Source organism: Gopherus evgoodei, chromosome 4 (assembly GCF_007399415.2).
Source record: "Gopherus evgoodei ecotype Sinaloan lineage chromosome 4, rGopEvg1_v1.p, whole genome shotgun sequence".
In the NCBI taxonomy this organism is placed as follows: domain Eukaryota; kingdom Metazoa; phylum Chordata; order Testudines; family Testudinidae; genus Gopherus; species Gopherus evgoodei.
The window spans coordinates 30,899,100-30,923,907 of record NC_044325.1 but is presented as its reverse complement, the minus strand read 5'-3'; the positions used below and the strand labels follow the sequence as shown (position 1 = coordinate 30,923,907).

The 24,808-nt window shown below is 41.9% G+C and overlaps 1 protein-coding gene across 1 annotated transcript; it reads right to left on the bottom strand.

Annotated features, from left to right (window-relative positions):
* Positions 1-5,716: 5,716 nt before the first annotated feature.
* DDX24 (DEAD-box helicase 24) lies at positions 5,717-24,507 on the bottom strand. Its single transcript, XM_030558851.1, is given in 12 exon segments — positions 5,717-6,875; positions 8,914-9,043; positions 11,920-12,108; positions 12,757-12,832; positions 14,781-15,000; positions 15,003-15,061; positions 15,063-15,112; positions 15,114-15,294; positions 16,254-16,407; positions 17,952-18,335; positions 21,405-22,125; positions 24,415-24,507. Coding segments are annotated over 11 exon segments (2,415 nt in total). The 5' UTR covers positions 22,120-22,125; positions 24,415-24,507; the 3' UTR covers positions 5,717-6,618.
* Between the last annotated feature and the right edge of the window lie 301 nt (positions 24,508-24,808).

Here is a 24,808-nt window from a genome sequence, read left to right as displayed (position 1 = left end):
CACAAAGCCTTGATAAACGTCAGTCATAATATCAATTTGGGATCTATTTTCTAATCAAGGAAGAAATTACTTTCCATCACATGATAAATCATTATTTGAATACTTCTAAATCTGCATAGTTTTCCCTAGTAGATTTTTTGGCTTAAGTTATTTAAAACTACAAGTGACTTGAGCACCCAACTCAAGCCACATTTAAAGGGGCCTCACTTTCACAGCTCTGTGGGGCAGAAGGGGTGTGTGTGTGTGTGTGTGTGTGTGTGTATATATATATGTGTGTTTGTACCAGGCCTACAACAGGGGCTCCCAGGCACTATTGCAATACAAATAAAGAATGTTTCTCAGAAATTGGTGAAAACAGGCAACTAAAAACTGAGGCACCAGAAATCACTGAAAATTTAGGCCTTTAGTTTCATGACAACTTTGAGAAGTGTTGCTGCTAACTGAAAACCAAAGCAGGAAGGATACTGTTATAATGGTACAATCACAACGCAATATACTTATTTCTGAGTTGCCGCCTCTTCCTCTTGGGAGGTCATTTGGCACAGGAGAGCTCGTGTACAATGCTTGTATGGGCTGGGCACTAGTCTTCTGAGGGGAGAAACTGTACCATAAATCCAAGTGCCCAATTTGCTTTTCATAGCTTATAAAACGGTTGTAAATATCAATGAAAGGAGAGTAGAAACCTGTATTTATGACATTGTTTGTTCCCAACAGGGAACAAATACTTCAGTGCTGGCTGTTCTTACACCTCTTAACCTAGCCATGGGAGATTTTAACCTGATGCAAGCTGAAGTTTGGTTTGATCACACCAATATAAGAAATTGCTTCATTAAAGTGTAGGAGTAATAGAGAGCTTTCGCTGACCAGCAGTGTGCACGCCATTCTCAGTCAGACCTCGGTATTTTTAGGGCTTGCAAATAATTTAGCATTCTGTGAGTGCATATGCCCTTTCAAGACACTTCTTATAAGACATTTTAGAATAATAAAAAAAATGCAAATGTTTCCTTGGTTTGTGAGTGGAGAATTGCAGCTAGCTACTGGTAATACCCATATTTCTGAATATAGACCGGCTTGCTGGGATAATTGAAAGACCCTTTTACTAACAAAGCCACTATCACTAAACATTATTAAATGTTTGGTTTTTATACTGCACAAACCATATTTTAGAGTGCAGGATAAAAGCTGCCTGATTTGTTTAAAAAAAAAAATCTTGTTTTTCACGTTACAAATATCAGGTCTTTAATTTCCATTTTTTGCTGGGGAACTGATAGGACTGTGATTTTTGAGATGGACCAATAACTGTTGTGGAGTGGTTTTTGTTTGTGTGTGTTGATGAACCACAAAGTTTAAAACAAACTGTTCTGGGCTCACGTGTTTTGAATGTGAACATTTTAATGTTTTTAAAGAAGATGGAAGGAAATTTTGAAATTGTTTTAGATTTAAAAAAAATTGAAATTTCCATTTTAAAAATGTCAACTACAAATTTAGACTGGGGGGGGGGCGGGGTTACACTATCAGTTGAACAAAACCAACAGGAATTCATGAAATGTTTCAGTGGTCTGAACCTGTCAAAAATTTGCCCCACTCTAATTGCGAGCCCCAGAGACTGGAAGCTGGATAATTTAGTGAGGAAGAGATCTTTTTTTCATACCCATTTAATCCAAATTCTTGACAAACAGGAGAAAAGTTGTCTGTGTGGAAGTTTCAACACCGTGAGCCTTTAACTGAAAATTGTTAAAAGCTCCAACTCTCCAGCGAAATAGGGACAAGTCTTGATATTCCTGCTGTTTTGAGATTCTATAAGCAGGTTTTTGTTTTAAATGCTGAGATCTTCCTGGTTTGCCTTTCAAAGCATGGAAGTAGAACTTCCTACCAATATTTATTGACCACAATTTCTCAGCAGAAGCAAACAGCTCTGTGAGTTTACTTACTGCTTTCAGTAGCCTCAAGAATTTTGTGGCAGGAACATGTGCAGTATTGGGAATAGCATTGATTAACTGCTCTGGCAGTTCAGATCATCAGGGGCTGCTCACACTTTTAAAAAACATACCTGAGACAGTGTTGCCTAGTGGATAGGACACTGTACTGGGCCTCAGGCGATCTAGGTACTAATCCTGGCTTTGCCACAGGTATGCGGAGTGAATTTTGGCAAGTCATTTTGTGCCTCGGTTTCCCCATCTGTAAAAGGGGTACAACGATACTTGCCTCCAAGAGGTAGGTGGTAGTATATGACCTGATTTAAAAAATGAATTTCCAAATGTTTTGATGGGGGTGGGGGGGGGAGGACAAATTTTCCAGTACAATTTGTGTTGACAGATAGATGCACTAGTAATGTTTCTAACTAGGACTAGTACAATGACATGACATAAAAGCACATGGAAACATATCAAGGAAAAAATTGCTAACAGTAGAGCTCATTAATTGGAACATTCCCCAACTGGCTGGGGCTGGTCTAATCACTTGAACTAGTCTGGAAAGGATGGCCTGAATGATGCTGAGAGTTATTTTCCATTCTAATTTCTGTGACTAGACATCAGAGGATACTCCCTGCTGGAGTCTGACAGTGTCTTTATGTAGCCATGTGCACATTCCATATGATGAGTGATAAGTCTCAAAAAGCTGTTCTTGAAATGTCTCTTTAGTTAAGATTTTAATCTGGTCAGGATTAAGTCCTCCCAGCTAAAAATTGCCCTTCTACAGACAGAATGCCTAAAATGCCAACATATGTAAGGAGCTGTTTAGTTCATGTAACTTCTTCCCACTGTTAGCCAATCACACTGCCACGATCAATGTGGATAACTTAACTAATACCTTTACACACTTTTTTTTTTTTTTTTTTGGAAGTGACTTCAATGTTCAGCTGAAAGATTTAAGCCTGATAGTTTTCCCATGAGAAGGTTATAGCTTTAAGGAAACAGACAGATTCTGGCCTTAGGCCCTGCCTTCACTAGAAAATTGTATGGCTTTATCTAGCTCAGTGTAGTTCAAAGTGGTACAACCTCCAAGTGTGGACACAGTTATACTGGCATAAAGGTGTTGATAGCAGTATAGCTTTTGTCCCATAAGTGGGATAAACTATACCGGTATAACTGTGTCTACCGTAGGGTTCGTTCTGGTATAATTACAGTGTTAAAGATCCTTTCTAACCAATGTAGTTACACTGGTACAAAAATGGAGCATAAGCCCAGCCTAAAAATCAAATCTGCTGTGCTTTGCGTGGTGGTTTCCCTTCATTCTTTATTGAAATCAGTATCTACCTTTTGTTTGCTTTATTCCTCACCTGATGGCATTAGCCTGTTGGTAGCATCTCAGCTGGTTGCCTTGGAAACTACAGCTTCAGGTAGGCATGAGCTTCTGCAGCAGATGAACTCTTAAGGCTGGGTACACTACAGACCTGTATCAGTATAACTTTGTCGCTCAGGGTGTGGAAAAATTCACACCCCAAGCAATGCAGTTCTATCAACCTAACCCTATATATAGACAGCATTATGTTGATGGGACAGCTTCCACCACCTCTTGGGAGAGGTAGGTTAACTATGCTGATGGGAAAGCTCTCCCACTGGCGTAGGAGCGTCTTCATGTAATACTCCTGGGGGAATTCTGCACCAATGCACATGTGTAGAATTCATGTCTGGTGTAGAAAATACATTCTGCCTTTTGCTCACCAGAGGACACTGTGCGGCCAGAACAGCTGGCTGCATTTATCACAGCACCCTGCCCACGGATCCAGGTTAGGAGGCATGGGTTGGGGGATGGGAGGACAGATAGAGGCACAAGGGGCTGCTGTTGGGGGGCAGGGGGACTCACAGACTGGGGTTCAGAAGAGCTAGTGGAGGCAACAGACTGCAGTAGGGGTTCAGGAGCTAGTGGGGTGATAGCATTTAACCCGGGGCTAAATGGGCCACATTGACAGGTGCAGATGTACCTAAATGGGAGAGGCTGAAGGTCAGTTGGGGTCTACATGGGTGAGGCTCCCCAAATCCCTAACAATCCCCCCCCCTAAAAAAAAACACCCACACCCAACAATCCTACAGATTCATTTCCAGGCTCCATTCCTCCCCTCTTCCTCAGCTTCTCCAGAACTTGACTCTCCCAGGCCTTTGCACTGCGTCTGCAGGAAATATGTTCTTGTATTGTAGTTGCAGTATTAATTTGCCTAGCAAAGAATCCCTTTGTCCAAAAAACAAAAAAGTCCTGAATCTTTGTCTATATTGTTACAGACATACTTGCTGACAGATTTTGAATTACCAAAATAATTGAAAGTGGTATGATTACTTTGTGTTATTTTGACAAATAAAATATGTAGAATGTTTAGGCACAGAATTCCCCGAAGGGTAACTTAAACACCACAGCTGTGCAGATGCAGTGTTTTAAGTATAGACTTGCCCTGAGACAAACACAGGCTAAGTCTCTGTTCGTGTTTCTGTGGCATATTCAGTGGAATTCAGAGTCAGCGTCTGTGACTCTTTCTTCCTCTCTCTATGATTCTCACCACCCTGAGCGTGAACAGGGATCGGCTTTTCACTTATTTTGAGACAACAGTGGTGCTCATTAAGAACCTCTGGCAAAGGGGGGGCTGGAATGTGGTGTCACATCATATAGAAACTGATATTAAAGAGTGTCTGTCTTAGGTCTTAGTAATAAGGGGATCTACAGACCATGATACAACTAGGATCATTCCCTAAAGGGAATCCCTGTGGTATATGTCCCTCACTCTGCCATGAAGAGCAGCTGCTGCTCTGCATAAGAGCTGAGATTGGAGGTGGCCTGGCTCAGCCAGTGTCTGACACACCACTTTTTTTTCCTCTCTCTCTCTCGTAAACTATTCAAAGTTGGCACAGGAGGCAACATTATATTACTTCCTCCCCCCCCCCCAATAAGTTAGCTAGTGCTCCCCACAGTACTGTTATAATTTCCAAGAACTGTCTTAAGCTCACAAAGATTTTCTGAGAGGAAGGAAGTTGGTACATCTAGCACCAGGATCTGCCCTTGATTCTTACTGCTGGAATTTAAATACAACCTGCCTCCTGTAAAGTCCCTTAGGGAGGCACAGAAGCTGCAGCTCTCCCTTTCTTTTGGTGAGGGGAGGATGTGATCAAAATCATGCTGATAAGACACAATGGCACAAGCAGCAGTGATTGACTTTTTTCTCTTCAGAATTCCACTTGACAAACTCTCTCCCACAGTACCAACCTCTCACTTGTAGATACTAGAAAGTGAGTTTTGAAGATGCATCTCCTCTCCAAATCACATGGACCCCCTCTGGTTTCTCACCCATCCTCCTTTTACTCCAAAGGACATGAGACAATGAGACCATTCCACTGCTAAAGCAATGAATGCTGCTCACGCAGGATTAAATTGTCTTTTTTTGTTTTTGTCCTTTAATAGTACTCAGTCGAATCCTGCAGGTCAGAATGAATGGATTGTAAAAGGAGGAGCTTGTACGTTTCAGCAAGCAGGGGGATTGGCAGAGTAAAGATGTGTGTATTAAGGAGGCATTGCTGGAGAGGGCGGAGCTAAGATTGACTGGGCATTTCCTGGTTGTCAGAAGCTTGAGGTTTTGCTCAGCTGTATTCTGCAAGGGGGAGACATACCACCAAGCAATCTTAACTCTGCATTACTGTTAGCTGCTCTTGGATTTTGTAATTTAATTGAAGCCCACTTTGTGATGTAGGATCTTAATATTTAACAATTATTTCCAACAATCAAGTTAAAATGTTGTTTAAAAGCACAGTTTGTTTTATTGATGTGTACTTCAGTGCCCATTTCTTCCATGACCTGCTCTCGTTTTCACAAAAACAAGGGTCAGATGCTGACACATCTTCAAGCTGATTGAACACCAAATAAACAAATCAAGATTTTTCCTTAGAAAGCTAAATCTGGATTAGAATTTTTACAAGACTGGTTCCAGCGCACTGCCATTCCAACTCAATAGCACATTATATAGAGCACATCAACAGAGACTAGTGAACTTACACCCAGCAGACGGAACTGAGAAATTAAATCTCCATAGAGAAGCTCCAAGGAGATGGAAATCTGGGATTGATTCTGTTAACTAGAGCTGTGGGTTTATGGACAACATGGCTATATATATATTTTTTTCTTATTTCATTGCACTGGCACTTGCAAAGGTCAAACTTCACAGCAGGTCTATTTTAGCAAAGGTAGAGCTCCACAGCAAGAACCCTCCTTAGTCTCTCCCTGCTCTTTTAAAATGTAAAAGTCCAAATTCATTGAAGTCAATGGTGTTACACCTGGGATGAATTTAGCCCAATAACTTTGTTCATAAGGAAAGTAAAGAATGAGTCAAACTCCTTACGAAGGTGATCTTTCAATAGCATGCTAAAAGGAAAAGGTTAATAAGAATACAGCAAACAGGATTTGACAGTCAAGACATTAACTAGCTACAGTTCTCATGTTACCAATGCCATTTATCTTAATTTTCCAGAGCATGCCAGTACAATCAACACTGTGTAGGAGCTGTTTGTCTAGAATGTCCACCCACATGGTACTAGGTGTTTTGTTCTGCATCATTGTATAAGCAGTCACTCATTAATGTAATCCAGTTCTAAGGAAAAAATGGCCCCTCTTCTCTCCCACACCCCATGGTGCTACCGATCATTTATCTAATTCATCTGTAATTAACTTCTTTTTCTTCTTCTGCCTCTTTGCTTGTTGTTTTGATACAGTGCTCAGAGCTGATTCTGAATTGCTCACCGGTGCATGAGGGAGTAGTAGTTTTCCAGATTGTGTTGGATATTTGGTCTTCAGAAGGATTTTAAATACTGATTGTGATAGCAAATGTTTCAGCTGTTTTTTCATTCCCTTCAGCATCTTTTGCTTCTGACTCTCTTCTTGCTCATTCGATCCTCCTCCTTGGGGGAGGAACCAAAGACAGAATAAGGGCTTTTTATTATGACATTTAAACAAACTTTTTTGTATTTCTAAACATAGCAGCTATAAAGATCCAAATCTCCCCCCGCTTTTCGGGCTCTTAACCACCCCACTCGTATGCTGCTTTCCATGGATTTGTGCTTGGGGACAATCGCACCTCCTCTCTATTTTGGGTACCAGCAAGCCAATGACACCGAGGAGAGAACTTCAACTTCTGAATTGTTTTATCTACTCCTAATCAGCATTCTGGTTAAGTTTCAAATGGCTGCCCAACTATGAACAAAATAATGGGAGGAAGGATGGTCCAAGTGGTTAAGATGCTAGCCCAGGACATGAGAGTTCTGGGTCCAGTTCCCAGCTCTGCCACAGACTTCCTATTTGACCTTAGGCAAGTCACTTAATTATCTTGTGCCCCATACCACTTCCCTATCATCCCCATCCCACATCTGAGGGGTGTTGTGGCAGAAATACATTAAAGATTATGAGGTGCTCAAATACTACAGTAAGGGAGGCTCGTCACCTAAGGATCCAGGATGAATAATTCAGTGAGTGGCCTGAATTAGAGACTATCAATCGAGTAAAATTTAACTAAGCAGACTTTCCATTTAATAAGGAGGGAAATGATCTGGTCTACAGAGGGAAAAATGGCAATTCATTTAAGAAAAGGGATCAAGGTTAATTTATCTAGTGCAAGCTCTGGAAGAAACACTAGGGAATGCTCACACTTTAAAATGCTTGACTACCACAAGTCATGATGATTACAAAATGCTTAACTAGAAAGTCATGAGCTACTTCGGATGGACATGGCATTTTGAAACCTAGTTCAAGCCTCAATGTTTTCAGATTGTCAAAACATACACTAGGGCACTAATTATCTAAGACATCCTAAATGGGCTGGACACAGGGCTGCTTAGTGTTCATTCACACAACAGTATGGAAGTAACTAGTCATGTCTATCCACCCTTTAGAGGACAGGAGAAACCCTCCATTTAAATAAATGAACATATTAAAAAAATTAGCTAGTCGCATGAGTGTCACTACATATATTCTGCTGACAGTGCATCATATTGACTGGGGAGAAGTCAATCAAAATCAATGACCACCACATGGGGATTTTTAAATTAAATCCAAGAACAGACATATGCATTTTAAGGTTTTAATTTTAAGGTGTTGGGGGGGAAGACAAAAGCAGCACAGAGTCGTGTGAATAGAACTGGTAGCAAAATGGGATTTTTCCTACTGAAAATTTCAACTTTCCATCAAAAAATGGAAAATTTTCAGTCAAAAGCCATTAAGCTTTCTGTGTTTGGGTTTTCTGATGAAGTGGAAGTTCTCCACAGCAAGCAGGCACTTTCCATGATTTTTTCTCTCTGGAAACCCAATTTTCTGTCAAAAAAAAAAAAAAAAAACCTCACAATTTTTAACTAAGCTTAATTATAGCAGAATAACTACACTTCTTAGTGGTTTGACTAGGCATTCTGCCTTTGGCCCCGGTCACTCCATACACACCACATGCAGGCATGTCCTGGTGTGCTCTTGTATACCATATACAAGGAGAGTTGTATCCTGCTGCTTGATTACATGAAAGAGCAGGAAATAGATTCTACACAGTCATGGGGGGTATAGAGTCACAGAAGCCATCACACTGTCATAGAACAGATGAAACTCCTGCAGGACCTGCTGGGACAGCATGTTCAATTAGGCTAAGCTGGCTGGCAGGAGCTCTTGACTTCTTAGCCCAGACCCTGTCAGTAATGTGTCAGAAGTGTCACATGTCTCTACCTCAGCTTCCCATCTGTGAAATAGTCATTCACCCAATCTACGCACCTTACAGAGGTGCTGTGAGGATTAGTGTTAATACAGTTCTAAGTGGTATCATCCCACTCTCTCCCCTTTGCCCCCCTCAGAGTTGAGAGATTTCTTCTAGTATGGTTGGACACATGCTAGACAGAGCGTTGTATCTTTGGGAGATAGGGGGGAGGCAGTGAGCCAAGCATACTTGCAAGCAGTTCTACTTGCCTATAAGGACATCATCATCAAGATCAATTTCAAGAGCCTCTGCAGCTTGCTGGAACCAAGAGTTGTGCTGCTTTGCCCGGCTGTTATAATATTCCACCTTTTCAATCTGCCTTGCTAAATTCACCCGCTCCTGCAACAAAAGCACAGCAGTACGTCAGAGAGGAATGTGGGATGGCTGTAGAATCAGCACTCAACAGCATATGTTGGAACACAGTTAGTGTGCTAATCTTGCAAAGGCAAGGACAAAAACAAGCAGAGAAATACGTGAAATAGGCTTTGTCTCCAACAAGTGATTTACTGTCACAGATGTGGTGGTGGTTGTATGACGTCTAGAACAATGAGGGTCTGATAGATGACTCAGACTCCTAGGCACTGTGGTAACAAAAATCATAATTCTCAAGTAATGCACAAATGAACACTAACTCCTAGTCTATCTTAGGGAGTGGTGGGGCCATGAATATAGGGACACTTCAGAAGTCCGGAACAAATCAGAAGTCCATTTGCCATTAATTCCCAACTCAGGTATTACATATTACAATTAACTTACATAACTAAGAATAGATGGAAAATTGTTGCTGTTATTGAATAAAAATGTAACAGAACAATAAGATTCCCTTGCCAGCTTGCAGACAGGAGCAATTGCACAAAAGACGGTACAGCGTGCAAGACGTGCTGACTGAACTACTCCAACTATACTGAATAGCAAGATGCTACAGTATCTCAGCATCAAACAGCACCACTGGATGATCAGGGGCTAGAAAACTTATGAAATCACAGACATAAAATTAAGCTTGAAATCATTAATTAACTGCAATCAACCATTTGTCCTCAGCTCATTACAGGAACCTTTAAATAGCTTTTTATCATTTCCATACAACTGCTTGAGTCCTCTACTTGTCCCTCCATCATTAGTGGCTTGCTAGGGTCCTATCAAGTCTCTGTTGTGCTCAGAGGTTTAGGATTGCTTATAAAATTCAGACAGTACCTAGCTCTTTTTCATCTTTAGATTCCAATGCTTTTCCAAAGGAGGTCAGTATCATTATCCCAATTTTACAGATGGGGAAACTGAGGCACAGGGGGTGCGGTAAATGACATGCCCAAGATCACCCAGCAGGCCAATAACAGATCTGAGGATTGAACCCTGGTATCCTGAGTCCCAGTCCAATGCCCTATCCAGTAGGTTATAGTGCCTCCCTTGTGGATAAGAATTTCAAGGGAAGCCATCTCAAGTCAAAGGTGGAAGATATCGATGGGAGAGATGAGGAGAACCAACACTGGCAGTCCCAGCTATGTTACCAGGACAAGAATAACATTTAATATGGGATGAGCAACTCTCCCAAACTACACAGAGTTCCTGCTGGCCTGCACTTTCATAATTTAACAAGCATTTAAACACTCATTTTGGTAATCAACATCAGTGGCTTTCACCTCATAACATGCCACTTTAAATACACGATCATGAGAACAATCATGCTCAGTGGTGAGTGGTAGGTTAGGCACAATAGATGATGCCATGATTGCTTGAAATATAGCACACACTCCAACTCAAGCCTACTGGCACTTATGAGTAAAAACATTCCATGCAAGTAAAGAAGAGGAAGAGTGGAGGAGACAGAGATGGTGGCTATACCTACCACCCAGCAGTCTGTAGGTTACAGAGTGTGAAGCACTATATAAGCGCTAAGTATTACTCTGGAAAGAAAAGCAGAAGCAAGCTCATTTCAGAAGCCAAACACCAAAGAAAAACTCTTGAGACAAGAATGGTTTTGCCTCACTAGTAATCAGAGAGCTTTTGAGAGAACTGAGTTTTTCTGGACATTTTTTGAAGGAGAAAAGGCCCAGAGAAATAATTCTGCTTTCTCCTTCCTCTCTTAAAAAAGGCTGCATCTAGCAACCCAACCTGCAGGTAGCCTGTTAATATGTGGAAGTTCCTGGGTCTCTCATGAGAGAAGTACTACTCTAGCTGTTGGGCTGGCCCATTTGCCTAGCCCTAGTTGTGTATAAGCCAGTCCAGATACCAGTACAGGAGGGGCATTCACCACATTAACTGAAAAATTGCTTCTTTTTCTCCTATTCTTTTGGGTCATACAAAGTTCAGCCCCTCTGCTGCTGGGCAACTGTCACGTCAATGTGACAGACAAGCATTCTTGTACCATCACAGCTACTAAAGAATCCTGATGGAGTATGAAACCACCAATGCTTAGGGACAAAAGGTGTGGTGAAAGACTTTTTTTTATTATTATTTTGCAAAACCTTGCTATTATTTATTATTCCACCCTTCAAGATACTGAACAACAACAAAAGTTTTGTGTAACACAAACTGCTCCTCAAAAATGGCATTTATCTGTTTCTAGCAGGGTTCTGTGATAGATGTAACATTTGCCAGCCAGTCTGTACTGGGATATCACAGCAGAGGATGACCTCAGATGTGGAAGGGCTGGATGTTGTGAGACCTAAAAGGGATAGATGTGGTCTAGCAGATTGACCACAGTACTGGGATACAGGAAGCCCAAGTTCCATTTCCTATTCTGCTACTAACTCACTGTGGGATTTTGAATAAATCACTTAATTTACTGCTGCCTCAGTTTCCCCATCCATAAAAGAGGGATAATGATACAGGCTCACCTCTGTAAAGCATTTCAGGATCTATATATGAGAAATTATACATAATTACAAAGAATTATTAAACAACGAACATTTAAAAAAAAAACTGTTTGTGTGCTGAATGCCTTCCTTAGCTAATAGAAGCATTCAGCACATTGCTATTGAAGATGAAAGTTGATTAATTTTGGTTTCAACTCACCTTTTGAAGCTCAGACTTACTCTGTAACAGGGCTTTGGAGTGGAGCTCAGAGCTGGAACAGCTCTGGAGCAGTGGTGCTGCAGGTTTTTTCCTAGAGCTGGAGCACAGCTCCAAAGCCCTGCTCTGTAATCTTAATAAAATGTGAAGGGTGTTTCATTAAACATAATAATGAGCAATCACTTGTATTGATAATCTTTTTTTACCTTGATAGCAAACATGCATTTTGTTTCAACTGGGAAGAATGGAAGCTCTTCATTTTTCTCCAATGTCTTATAAATCTTCCTAAAATTTATCATATCATCAGGGCCGATCAACAGCAAGCTAAGGCCTTCGTTGGCAGCTCGAGCTGTTCTGCCGCTTCTGTGCACATAAATCTCTGAAGTGCGTGGAACCTGCAAAAATTTGATGGTTAAAGGGCTTACGTAAATCAAAAAGAGTGTATATGAAATATAAGGAAATGCTTGCAACACTCGGATCCAGAGATGACAAGCAGGTGTCTGATAAATTGCTTTCATAACATGAACTTTGTTGGTAACAACGAAAGGAAGTGATTAAGGCACAGAGGTGGGATTCCAGGGACATGTTCTAGACCCAGCTCTGCCACTGACGGCTTATGCGACTTTTGGTGAATCACTCTCATTCCCTGAGCCTGTTTCTCTGTGCACAAAGCAAGGAAAAATGATACCCAACCTCAGACATGTCATGAGGTGGGTTCATCTGACTCCTCTGGAGTGGGACCCTGATGCCGAAGTTCAGAGTGTAAATGGAAAAGCGAGAAGAACTTCTTGTACACAAAACTGTCTGTAAATTGCACCCTGACCCTACTGATGGTCACTCTAGAAATGGGCATAATTTATCTTTGTAAAGCATTTGAGATCCTTAGCTGCAGAGGGCTATAGAAGCATTAAATACTTGAGCCTTAATTTCTGTCCTTCTTTACCAGGGACTGAGAAGCACTGTTTTATATTGTACCCAGGTTTTAGATCAATGAGACCTTGGTTCAAAAGCAGGCAATAGAAGCTTCAAAAGATTTTTATAACCTGGTAATGGATGACATGCTGCACGTTAGGAATATCCAGACCACGAGCTGCAACATCTGTTGTCAAAAGGGCACAGCTGAAACAGAGAAAGTGGGGATACATGCTATTCATTAAACATAAACCTGTAATATAAACCAGATGCCAGTAAACACGCAGTGTGAGTGATCCAGAACTTTTCCAAAAGAATTTGAAGAGCATGCTCATTTTATAACATCTGCTAGGAATATGCCATCTATTTGGAAGTCAAGAAATTGACACCTAAACACCTGATCTAGGGCAATCCTGAAATGTGAAATATTGAAAGGAAAAGAAATAATGTCATTGTTACTGTGGACCAGATACTACTCCCAGTGAGGTCAATGGCAAAGCTGTCATTAACTTCAATCCTAGCAAAATTGTGCCTTGCTATTCTTTTATTCTCTTCCTGTTTCATTGAAGTCAGTGTGAAAAGTTCTATTTGATCATCTAATCCAACTTCCTTGCAGTGCAAGTCTGCTCCCCCTATGAAATGTTTTGCAGTGCTTTGTCTAGTCTAGGTTTAAATGTCTCATTAATTTAATATGATTTTACTACTAATAATGCTGATTCTTTAGAAAAGGTACATGATACGGCTACGACAGCTTTTGCTGGTATGAACACTGCAATGCAGGCTGCAAAACTATTCCTCCGTTATAGACCTCTGTGTTCAAACACACTGAATTTTCTGAACGTAATTCCTTTGGACTGAAAATTCTTATACTGAACTGCATTTGAGGAAACTGCATTTAGCTAGTTCTGAACTATAAGAGGGTGGGGGGAAAATACAATATTTTGTATTCTGACCACTAGATTTTTTTCATGCAATTATGTCAAACAGATGCATTTTCAAGCAAACTATTTCACATGTAAATAATCCATAACAACAGCTAGGGCCTCTGTAAGGATTGGTGATAACTGTGTTTTGTTTTTGTTTTTAACGCTGCAGGCAACTGAAAAATCATTCACAAGCATTCTCAGTAGGAACCGGCTAAAATTTTAACAAAAGCTGGTTTATGACAATGCATTGCATAGCTTATAGTTATAGGGCTCAATACAGAGGGGTAGCTGAGTGAAATTCCTTAACCATTGCTATACAGGTGAGACTAGATCAGGGGTCAGCAACCTTTCAGAAGTGGTGTGCTGAGTCTTCATTTATTCACTCTGATTTAAGGTTTCGCGTGCCAGAAATACATGTTAACGTTTTTAGAAGGTGTCTTTCTGTAAGTCTATAATGTATAACTAAACTAGTGTTGTATGTAAAGTAAGTAAGGTTTTTAAAATGTTTTAAAATGCAGACCCCCTGGACCGGTGGCCAGGACCCGGGCAGTGAGTGCCACTGAAAATCAACTTGCCTGCTGCCTTCGGTACACGTGCCATAGGTTGCCTACCCCTGGACTAGATGATCTAATGGTCCCCTTTGGCTTTAACAATCTATGAAACTCTGCTCGGTCTGTCATAAACCAAGGATGGGATTGATAGGATGTTCTGCAGAAGGGATGTTTTACCAAAAGTTTCATTAAACACACACACACAAATTTTGTACTAGCAAAAGGTGCTCAGTTACAAACCCTGGAGACAGAGGCCATCAACTTGTGCACATAATAGGCCAGTCTGGGCAATAGCAATGTGAGCTTCCCCGCACAGCTCCTGTCTCACTGTCTTCATGTGAGATTTAATCTTTGACTTCGCTGCCTGAGCTGGTCAATCAGGGTGCCAATCAATTCCAGCTGTGTAGGCATTTTGTTGTTATGGACCCTTATGCACCACAAGATGAACTGAGACCACCACATCATATCACAAAAGCCACTGAACAGCCAGCAGATGGTAACAATTTTCCGTTATTACCAGCCTGGATTAGATTTGAACTGGTGACCTAGAAGTTGTCAAGAGCTGTGTCCTACAGCCAATCCCCTGAACCATTTGTCATCTTCCCGCCCCGCCCCCTTCTCGTAGTCAACCGTTTTTCCTTTTCACGCAGTTTTCCCACAACAGATCAATCAACTTACTTCTCTCGCTCAGCAAACCTTTCCAGGTTTTTTAACCTTTGCTTCTGGTGCATGTTTGCATGCAGAGGCAGGGGGTTACAATCCAGGATTGTGAGGAGTGCACTCAGGCGTTTTATGCAGTCTATACTGTTTGCAAAGACCATGGTTCTTCCTGGGTACTGAAGCAAAAAATAATAGAGGTAATAGTCTTTGTCATCCATGTCACAGTGGATCCTGGTTCTGTCAGAGTCTCTACAGTGGTCTCTTTTCTTGTTAAGTCTATCACTTTAGGTTGCCCTTTATCCCACTTTTTCCATGAGCATTTCCAGTTTGGTCTTTTGGTCTATTTTTTTTAGCATATTTCTTTTGTAAAACTCTTGTGGGAGCCTGGTGGACCAAAGTCAGCGTGGCAGAAAACACGAAAGTCTGACGTCGAGGGTTATATTGTGAATCGTTCAACATTTCCAGCAACTGAGAGAGTTCTAAGAAATGTCCCCTTTCAACCATTCGGTCTGCTTCATCAATCACAAGGCACCTGTTGGACACAAGACAGGTACAGTAATAGAAGCACAGTGGTTACTTTATTCACAGATTCTAGGGCTGGAAGGGAGCTCAAGAGGTCATCGAGTTCAGTCCCCTGCCCTCATGGCAGGACCAAATACTGTCTAGACCATCCCTGATAGACATTTATCTAACCTACTCTTAAATATCTCCAGAGATGGAGATTCCACAACCTCCCTAGGCAATTTATTCCAGTGTTTAGCCACCCTGACAGTTAGAAACTTTTTTCCTAATGTCCAACCTAAACCTCCCTTGCTGCAGTTTAAGCCCATTGCTTCTTGTTCTATCCTTAGAGACTAAGGTGAACAAGTTTTCTCCCTCCTCATGACACCCTTTTAGATACCTGAAAACTGCTATCATGTCCCCTCTCAGTCTTCTCTTTTCCAAACTCAACAAACCCAATTCTTTCAGCCTTCCTTCGTAGGTCATGTTCTCTAGACCTTTAATCATTCCTGTTGCTCTTCTCTGTACCCTCTCCAATTTCTCCACATCTTTCTTGAAATGCGGTGCCCAGAACTGGACACAATATTCCAATTGAGGCCTAACCAGCGCAGAGTAGAGCATAAGATTGACTTCTCGTGTCTTGCTCACAACACACCTTAGATAAATAGAAATCTGATACACTTCAAAATAACCTTTCTTGCTTTTCCCCATGTAAAACATAAAGGAGGGTATGCATGGGTAATTACAGCAGCCATTTCTGTTCCTTTCTGAAAGGTCAAGGTTCAAAGGGAACAATTAGTTTTGGTAATGTAGCTGACATCCTCATTCTCAATATAACGAATGTAAACTTTAATGAGATCTTCTAGCAAAGACATAAGTGCTCCTGCACAGTCAACATTAATCAGCAAGTAATTAAGCATGTTCGGTGATACTAGACAGTCTTTCCCAAGGATATTAATTCTGAGTAGTTAGACTAAAAGCCACCTTTACCTGAGCTGCCGGAGATTTGAGAGATGTGGATGTTTCTCTTTAATTAGCTCCCATAGACGACCTGGGGTTGCAATTACAATTTCTGGCTTCTGATTCAATACTCGTTCCTGTTTCTGAGCAGCCATTCCACCAACCAGAATTGCAGTTTTAATGCCTAGAACATACAAGATCGCATGATGTAAAGACCATGGAGGATTAGTTTACTTTAGTTACTTCCCACTGGAAAATATTCTCCACATCTTAGGAAGGAAAATGGATATATTCCATACTATACTGCAGCTTTGGGAAATAATTTAAGTCTTTATCTAGACAATAAGTTCATTTGGCCAGGAACTGTCTCTTCCTCTTCTCTGTACAACATTAAGCATATGGTCAGCATTACAGTGACATGCTGGTTATAGAAAGAGGCCAAAAGTAAAACGATACCTCTTGAATTGCACTTGTCTTCAAACAGCAGGAATGATTATTTATATACTAGATAGTTAATGCATGTTTTCTTCAGGTTCCGAATGCCCATCTAGGAAGGCAACCCACCACTCTTCCTCAGGGTCTAAGCTTTGACGTTCTTCCACTCAGAATTGGATACTATGTTAATGCGTCTAATGGGTAAGCAGTCCCTTACACTGTCAGGAGGTCTGCACACAATGAATAAAGTTGAGGAAGGCATGTTATGCACTTTGATTATGAACTGCCCATTTTAGCAACCAGCCAGTGGAGGTTGTTGACAACTAAAAGTGTCCAGACTAAGCATATGAAGATTTACTCAAAGTCAGTTTAGGGTGACAGGGAAGGACAACACTGGCCTCCAAATGCTGTTGCAGTGGCAGCACACAGTGGTTGTTAAAAACCTACAGTCTACTTTGACTACATAGCAACTGTCTCTCATTGGGGTGCAAAGCCGCATTAGCTTTTAACAGAATTGTACTTCTACAAATCGATGTGGTATTTTAAGGGTAAGAGTTAAAATTAGCCTTCCTTTCAGTTACACAGCAAGAGATATAAGAGGCCAAAGGAACATTTAAAAAAAAAACCAAGACTCCATGCTGCATGTATTCTTGAAGAATGGCAGTATTACTCTAACGAATACATAATCATTAATATTAGGAAGGAGAGGTAATTTTTGCTACTTGATTGTCCCTGTCTTACCTCAACTCATTCACATAAGAGTTGCAAGGGCTTCTAATATGTAAAGGAGATGAGGAGGTTTATAATATGCTTTAGTCAAACAAATTATTGAGCTCAAAGCGGGGGGTAACTGGGTGAAAATCTACAGTATGTGTTATACAGGAGTCAAACTAGATCTAATGGTTCCTTCAGGCCTTAAAAAAAATCTCTGTAATTTCCACGTTGATATATTTAACCCACATCATCAGAAAGTGATACTTGGGTATCTGTGGCCATGTGACCACTGATTTTAGTGCAGATTTTGTATTTCTAAGTCAACAATAATAGTAAACATTTGTAGGTATAAGTTATAGTGCACAGTTTTAGGCAACATATTAATGGTAACTTTGCACTTCTACAGTGCTTCCCATCCAAGAATCTCAAATCACATTTCAAACATTCATGCATTAAGCTTCCTAACACCCCTTCGAAGAAAAAGAAGAATCTCCATTTTATGAAGAGGAAACTGAGGCATACACAGTCAGCAGCAAAGGCAGGAACAGACCCCAGCTCTCTTGCCTCTGTCTCTCCTACCTGTAAATTTGGCCACGGCATCAATATGATGTTTTACTTGTACAGCTAGTTCCCTTGTGGGAGTCAGCACCAGCCCTAAAAGAGGTCTGTTTTTATTCAAGTCAGCAGCACGTTTGTTGGCACCAAAATCAAATTCTACATTTTCCAGCACCTTCACACAACCTATTGGGCAAGATTCATCTACATCATCATCACCCCTACTATCTTCATCTTGCTTAGTGTTTAGGTGCTTAGGGTTTGTTTCGTTATCACTTTCCCATCCTGGATTGTCTTCATCATCACAGAGAGGCTCTTCAGTGGCATTGTCACTTCTGCTTTTTGATTCTTGCCACTGTAGCACAGAGTGGATCATTGGAATTGCAAACGCGAGTGTTTTCCCACTTCCTAAAAACACCAAACAAGAAGACAGAAACACAAGCATTACAACTGTTTGCAAAGAAGCAGCAGTCAACTGCAGTTACTAAAGTAAATAATTACTCTTACCTATTTCTATGGTATAAGTGCACATTTTTGATTCTATGAAATTAGAAGCCAAGCCACAGCACCTTGCTTTAAATGCCTATAATAGTGACCTCAAGTAGAGACTTTCTGGATGGAGCAGGTATTTTTCCAAGCCCCAGATGGGCAGGCAAAATATACATTTGCTAGGAAAGTAATTTTTAAAAAATTGCAATAGCAGCCCAGGTCTTTTTAAAAAACTGTATACCCTAAAGGAGAATACCATGCCCTAATTGACTGCTCTGATCCATTTTCTCCAAATAAGAGAATAGCAAATGAGGCCAAGGACAAACTGAAAGCTATTTAAAGGATTAATTTATATTTTTTCATTACGTGATTTTGCTTATTAACTGAGAAACTAAGTGTCACCCTTATTTCACTTTTTGTAATAAAAAGACCAATCACTTGACTTAACACAAAGCACAAACTAAAGAGGGAAGATGGAAAAGTGCTCCATTAAATGTAATTTCAGGAGTCCACTGCAGATTCATTTATAGCTTAGGGCAGAAAACCTTAATAGTATCTGATAGGTAAAGGTCATCTAGGGGATGCTTTGGCCAAACACTGAATCTCTCTAGGGGACCAAAGAGATTAAACAAAACTGTTAATCTGCACTCAATCAATATATATTATCTAGTCACTGTCTGATTTACCCCCCTCCCTTTCCTGCTTTGTGTGGCCAGTCTTTCTCATATCTTTTTGTGATTCATCTCCCCTTTTGCGTGCCAGCAGCAAAGTGAAATTTACAGTTAGGTCCTTGTAAATTTCCCTTTTCTCCTAAGGAAACATCCTGGGGACTAGTGGGTAAGCATCATATTCCTGAAGTAGATTACTAGTGGTGAGTGGTAGTTTAGAGGCTGCAACCCCCTTATGACAAAAATTATTAAAGGATCCCAGTTCTCTGTGTTACTCTAGATTTTAGAATCTAGAATCAGGGCCAGAGCTAGCAAGCAGGGCAACCGCCTGGGGCCCCAAGCCACAGGGGGACCCGGAAAGCTAAGCTGCTTGGGCTTTGGCTTCAGCCCCACTGTCCAGAGCTGAAGCCCTCGGTCTTCTGCTTCAGCCCTGGATGGCGGGGCTCTGGCTTCAACTTTCTGCCCTGGGCCCCAGTGAGTCTACTGCCAGTCCTGGTGACTCCATTAAAACAACTTTTTTTTTTTTTGAACCCTGTTATAGTCTTGGCCTTCACAACATCCTCTGGCAAAGAGTTCCACTGACTGACTCTGTGTGTGTGAAGAAATACTTTTTTATTTGTTTTAAACCTGCTGCCTATTAATTTCATTTGGTGACCCCTAGTTCCTGTGTTATGAGTAGATAACACTTCCTTATCTACTTTCTCCACACCAGTCATGATTTTACAGACCTCTATCATATCCCCCTTTAGTCACCTCTTTTCCAAGCTGAAAGGTCCCAGTCTTCTTAATCTCTGCTCATATGGAAGCTGTTCTATACCCCTAATAATTTTGGTTGCTCTTTTTCTGTACCTTTTCCAATTCCAATATATCTTTTTTGAGATGGGGTGACCACATTTACATGCTATATTCAAGATGTGGATGTACCACGGATTTTTATACAGGTAATAAGATATTCTCTGTCTTCTTATCTATACCTTTCCCTAATGATTATCAACATTCTACTAGCTTTTTTGACTGCCACTGCACATTGAATGGATGTTTTCAGAGAACTATCCTGAAACTTGGAGCAATGACTCCAAGATTTCTTTCTTGAGTGGTAACAGCTAGTTTAGACCCCATTTTATATGTATAATTGGGATTATGTTTTCCAACGTGCATTACTTTGCATTTATCAACATTGAATTTCATCTGCCATTTTGTTAGTCAGTTTTGAGAGATCCTTTTGTAGCTCTTTGCAGTCTGCCTGGCATTTAACTATCTTGAGTAGTTTTGTATCATCTGCAAATTTTGCCACCTCACTGTTTACACCTTTTTCCAGATCATTTATGAATATGCTGAATAGTAATGGACCCAATATAGACCCGTGGGGAACAGCACTATTTACCTCTCTCCATTCTGAAAACTGACCACTTATTCCTACTCTTTTTTTCCTAACTTTTAACCAGTTACCGATCCTGGAGAGGACCTTCCCTCTTATCCCATGACAGCTGATTTTGCTTAAGGATCTTTGGTGAGGGACCTTGTCAAAGGCTTTTTGAAAATCTAAGTACACTATATCCACTGGATCCCTCTTGTCCACATGCTTGTTGACTGCCTCAAAGTATCCTAGTAGACTAGTGAGGCATGATTTCCCTTTATAAAAGACATGTTGACTCTTCTCTAACAAGTCATGTTCATTTATGTGTCTGATAATTCTGTGCCCCAGAACTCCCTATAGCGGATCTCCCTGTAGGATCACCTGGCTATCCAATCCCTACTAGTTCCCTTTATGCTGCTGCCAGTAAGGGAAACAGATCAGTGTCTCATCAATCCCTTTCTTCCCTTAGACCCAACCTTACCATACTAGATGCTTCAGAGGCAAGCAAATTCCTACTCCATGCAATATATATAGGTCAAAACTGCGAGTGGAAGTACTACTGGCGGTTTTGCTACGGCAAAGACACGGTGTTCTTCAGGAATAAATTCTGCTTTCACTCTGTTTACACTTTTGCAACCCCATTGGTTTCAATTGGATTGTATGGGTGTGTAATTATGGCTTACTCTTTAAGAATAATTTGAAATGAGACTTGTTGATAAGCATGGATGGGGAAGAAGTGGAGGATTTAAAGCTTTGCATGTAGTACTTGTGAATAGGCATAGTATGTGACACAAATGCACTACATTTAATCTGTTCTACATCATAATTATGCATCGTAAACACACCCATTGGATGTGCTGAAGCTTATATGTTCTTCACACTGTTACTACAATTATGACAATACATTGCATGTTTTAAAAGGGAGAATGGGAGATTCGGTGTGCTAACAGCATGGATTTGTACCTGTTTCTGCAGCACCAAGAACATCCATATTATCTCTAATTGCAGAAGGCAGGGCTAATGCTTGAATAGGAGTTGGAGCACTAAATCCTAGATAGCTCAAGGCCTGCAGAACCGGCTTAGGAACGAAGAGGTCTTTCCATGCAGACACGTCTGATTTTTGATCAGATGAGGCAGACAGAACTCCCGTAGTCCAATTTTTAACCTTTTTAGAAGACTTTGCAGGTAGAGGAGCTCTCTCAGGTGGAAACACTTTCTTTTTCACTTTTTTCTTTTTCTTTTTCTTCAAAGTTTTTTCTGTGGTAGTGGAGCCTCCTAATTCACATTCATCTTCCTCATAATCAAACAACTTGGTGGTGTCTTTAGGCTTGTCCTCTTGATCAGTTACATCTTGCTCCTCTTTAAGCTTATAATTTTTATTTGCTCTGGTTCCTAGCTCTTTGTATTTCTTCCTCTTTTTTTCCTGGATGGTAGAATCTTCCTCCACCTCTTCAGAAATGCTATCAGATTTTCTCTTCTTTCCTTTTTCTTTTCCAACTTTGGAAGAATTCACCAATTTATAATCTGTAAGCTCCTCAAAACACACTAAATCTCCAAGCTGCTCTTCAGCAAACAGATTTGGGTCAATTTCTATGGGTTTCCACGTTCCTACTACTTTGATACCCTTTTGTTTCAATTTAAAGGAAGTCTTAAACTTATTTCCTTTTTTTGTCTTCATGATTATCTAAAAATATTGGAAAATAAACCATTGTAAGCCACCAGAACAAAACAGCGACAGTCAAGTTAACATACTCACGAACACTGGAGTGCATTTGTGTAAATCTGATAGGCTGTCTGTTGCAGATAACTGCAGTTTGTCTCAGGATTCTAGCCTATTAGCCTTATTGACTGACTTTCATGGTGCTGGATTAGGACTGGTTTTTGCTGCAGTTTTAAAAACTTGCAACTCTAACCACACACAGCTAGTTGACAAAACAATTTTAATTACCTAAATTGCATTTGAAATGACAGGTCTGTTTAAAATTGTCAGGCTCCTATTGAAAAATGGATGAGACACCTAAGCAATATCAAAGCCCCAATGCCAGACTCTCAAACCAGCTTCTATTGTGCTTCTTTTTATTAATCGGACATTTTTAGAATTTAGTATTGAAAACTCTTCTTAGAGTCACACAAAATGGAAAGTAGGCTGCACCCTGATAGTGGGGTTCCTCTACTGCTGTTTCATAGATAACATCCCTTTTTACCAGAATTCTGTTCATTTGCGGTAGGCTCATATATGACCACAGTTAACCATTTGAATTTTTATGTCTCCTTGAGATAAAGTGATTATCTCACTAAAACAGCATAATGGACAGGACACTGTGCTCTACTTTAAAGAGAGAATCCTGTACCCCTCTCTTCCAGTTCCTCTGAGGAGCCGCCTTTCCTTTAGCAAGATGGGTGGGGGGTATTCTGAGCACAGGGCAACTGAATCTCCTTATTAAAATGGGAGCTGCATAATTTGTGCAGGATTCCTTCCCTTCTCCAATCCTCAGAAACTATCCCATGCACACTACAAAATAAGTACTTATGTGAGCAGATTCCCCTTGTGTATGTGCTTAAATTTTATTGCTGGTTTTGAAAGTTTGACCCTCAACTTTTTGACCTGGAGGGCAACTACTGCACCATTATATTATTAGAAAATGTATACCGGTTAAATGCTACATTCAACTGTATGGGGATTAGATCACTGAGCTGATGAAGAATGGCTTTGGAATGTGAAAAGTCATTGGGTATTGCTTTTATTTAGGGGACAGAAAAGCATAAAGATCTGGGAAGCTGGCAGGTGGAAGGAAGCACTGGGAAGAATTAGAGGCAGCCAGCTGCTGTTGCCATCTTCCCACAGGGCTGATCTGAGCACGGCCTTTGTCCTGCTTTAACTATATCCAGGTTCTCAAACTCGGGGTTGGGACCTCTCAGGGGTCACAAAGTTATTACCTGGGGGGCCACAAGTTGTCAACCTCCACCCCAAACCCTGCTTTTCCTCCAGCATTTATAATGGTGTTAAATATATTTAAAAGTGTTTTTAATTTATTGGGGGGTCATAGTCAGAGGCTAACTAGGTGAAAGGGGTCACCAGTACAAAAGTCAGTGATTCTCAAAACTATATCATCTTAGGAAGTGCCACTGCCCCTGGTGTGGATGCCCCCATATAAATGTGTTCACACTATGGGGTCGTACCCCTTTAACTGTATCCACTGCCACATCACTATACAGGTGGAAAGATGGCTGTAGACAAAAACAGGACAGGTTTCAGGATGGTAGCTATGTTAGCCTGTATCATCAGCACAACCGAGTCCTTGTGGGCACCTTAGAGCCTAGCAAATCACATTTTTTCTTGTATTTCTACCTGCTCCTGTATTTTCCACTCCATGCAGCTGATGAAGTGGGCTCGAGCCCTCAAAAGCTTATGGCCAAATAACTTTGTTAGTTTCTAAGGTGCCACAAGGACTCCTCCTAAAACCAGGACAGCCTTGCCCGCTCCCAGGCCTGGCCCACGCGCTGATCTGCCGCCAGGGAGAAGTCGCTACTAGGATGGCTTCTCAGGGGCGCCGGACAGCAGCAGCTTAGCGCCCCGCCTGAGTGCGAGCGGTGGGTCCTCCCCTCCCGGCGGCTGGGGCTGGGCGCACGAGACGGGCCGCTCAGCAGAAGCCGAACGCCAGCAGACCCAGAAGGGGGAGGAGCGGCGGCGGCGGAAGGGGCACAGCGAACGGCCTCCTCGAGGCGCGAGCCCGACAGTTCCCGCGAGCCCGGCAGCCCTTTACACCCGCCTGCCGGGCCGGGCCGGGCTTCCCCTGCGGCCCCCGCCCCGCCCCGCTCCGCTCTCCCCGCCAGGCCGGACACCCGCACGCCCGCTCCCTTCTCCCCGCCCTCGGAACGCCGCAGGCAGGTCGGAGCAGGAGCGGCCGCCACCGGCCGTGTCCTGACTCTCGCCCCAGCTGCCTCCCGCGACCCCCACCGGCCGGGCCCTCACCGTCACCGCCTGCTGCTGCCGCTGCTCTCCGCCGCGCGGGCCTGTCGCCTTCTGCCACGTGGGGACACAGCCGGGCGCGGCCAGGGCAGCCGTGACGTCAGTGCCCTGCGCCCGCCCCGGTTCACACGGGGGTGGTGGCTTTGCAGCCTCCACAGGATCCATAGTAGCAGCGGTGGTGGCACTGCGGGGGAGCCGGGAGTGGTGTGGGTGTCTGGGCCAGGCCGCAGGGCTGGGGGGAGCTGGGCCGGGGGAGAGACAAGGAGGATGAGGTGATGTATTTTACTGGGCCAGCTTCAGCTGGGATCAGGTACAGGCGTTTGATCTTCGCAGAGCTCATCTGCAGGTCTGGGGGGAGGTCTGAGCTAAATACACTGTGGTGCAGACTGTGAAGCAT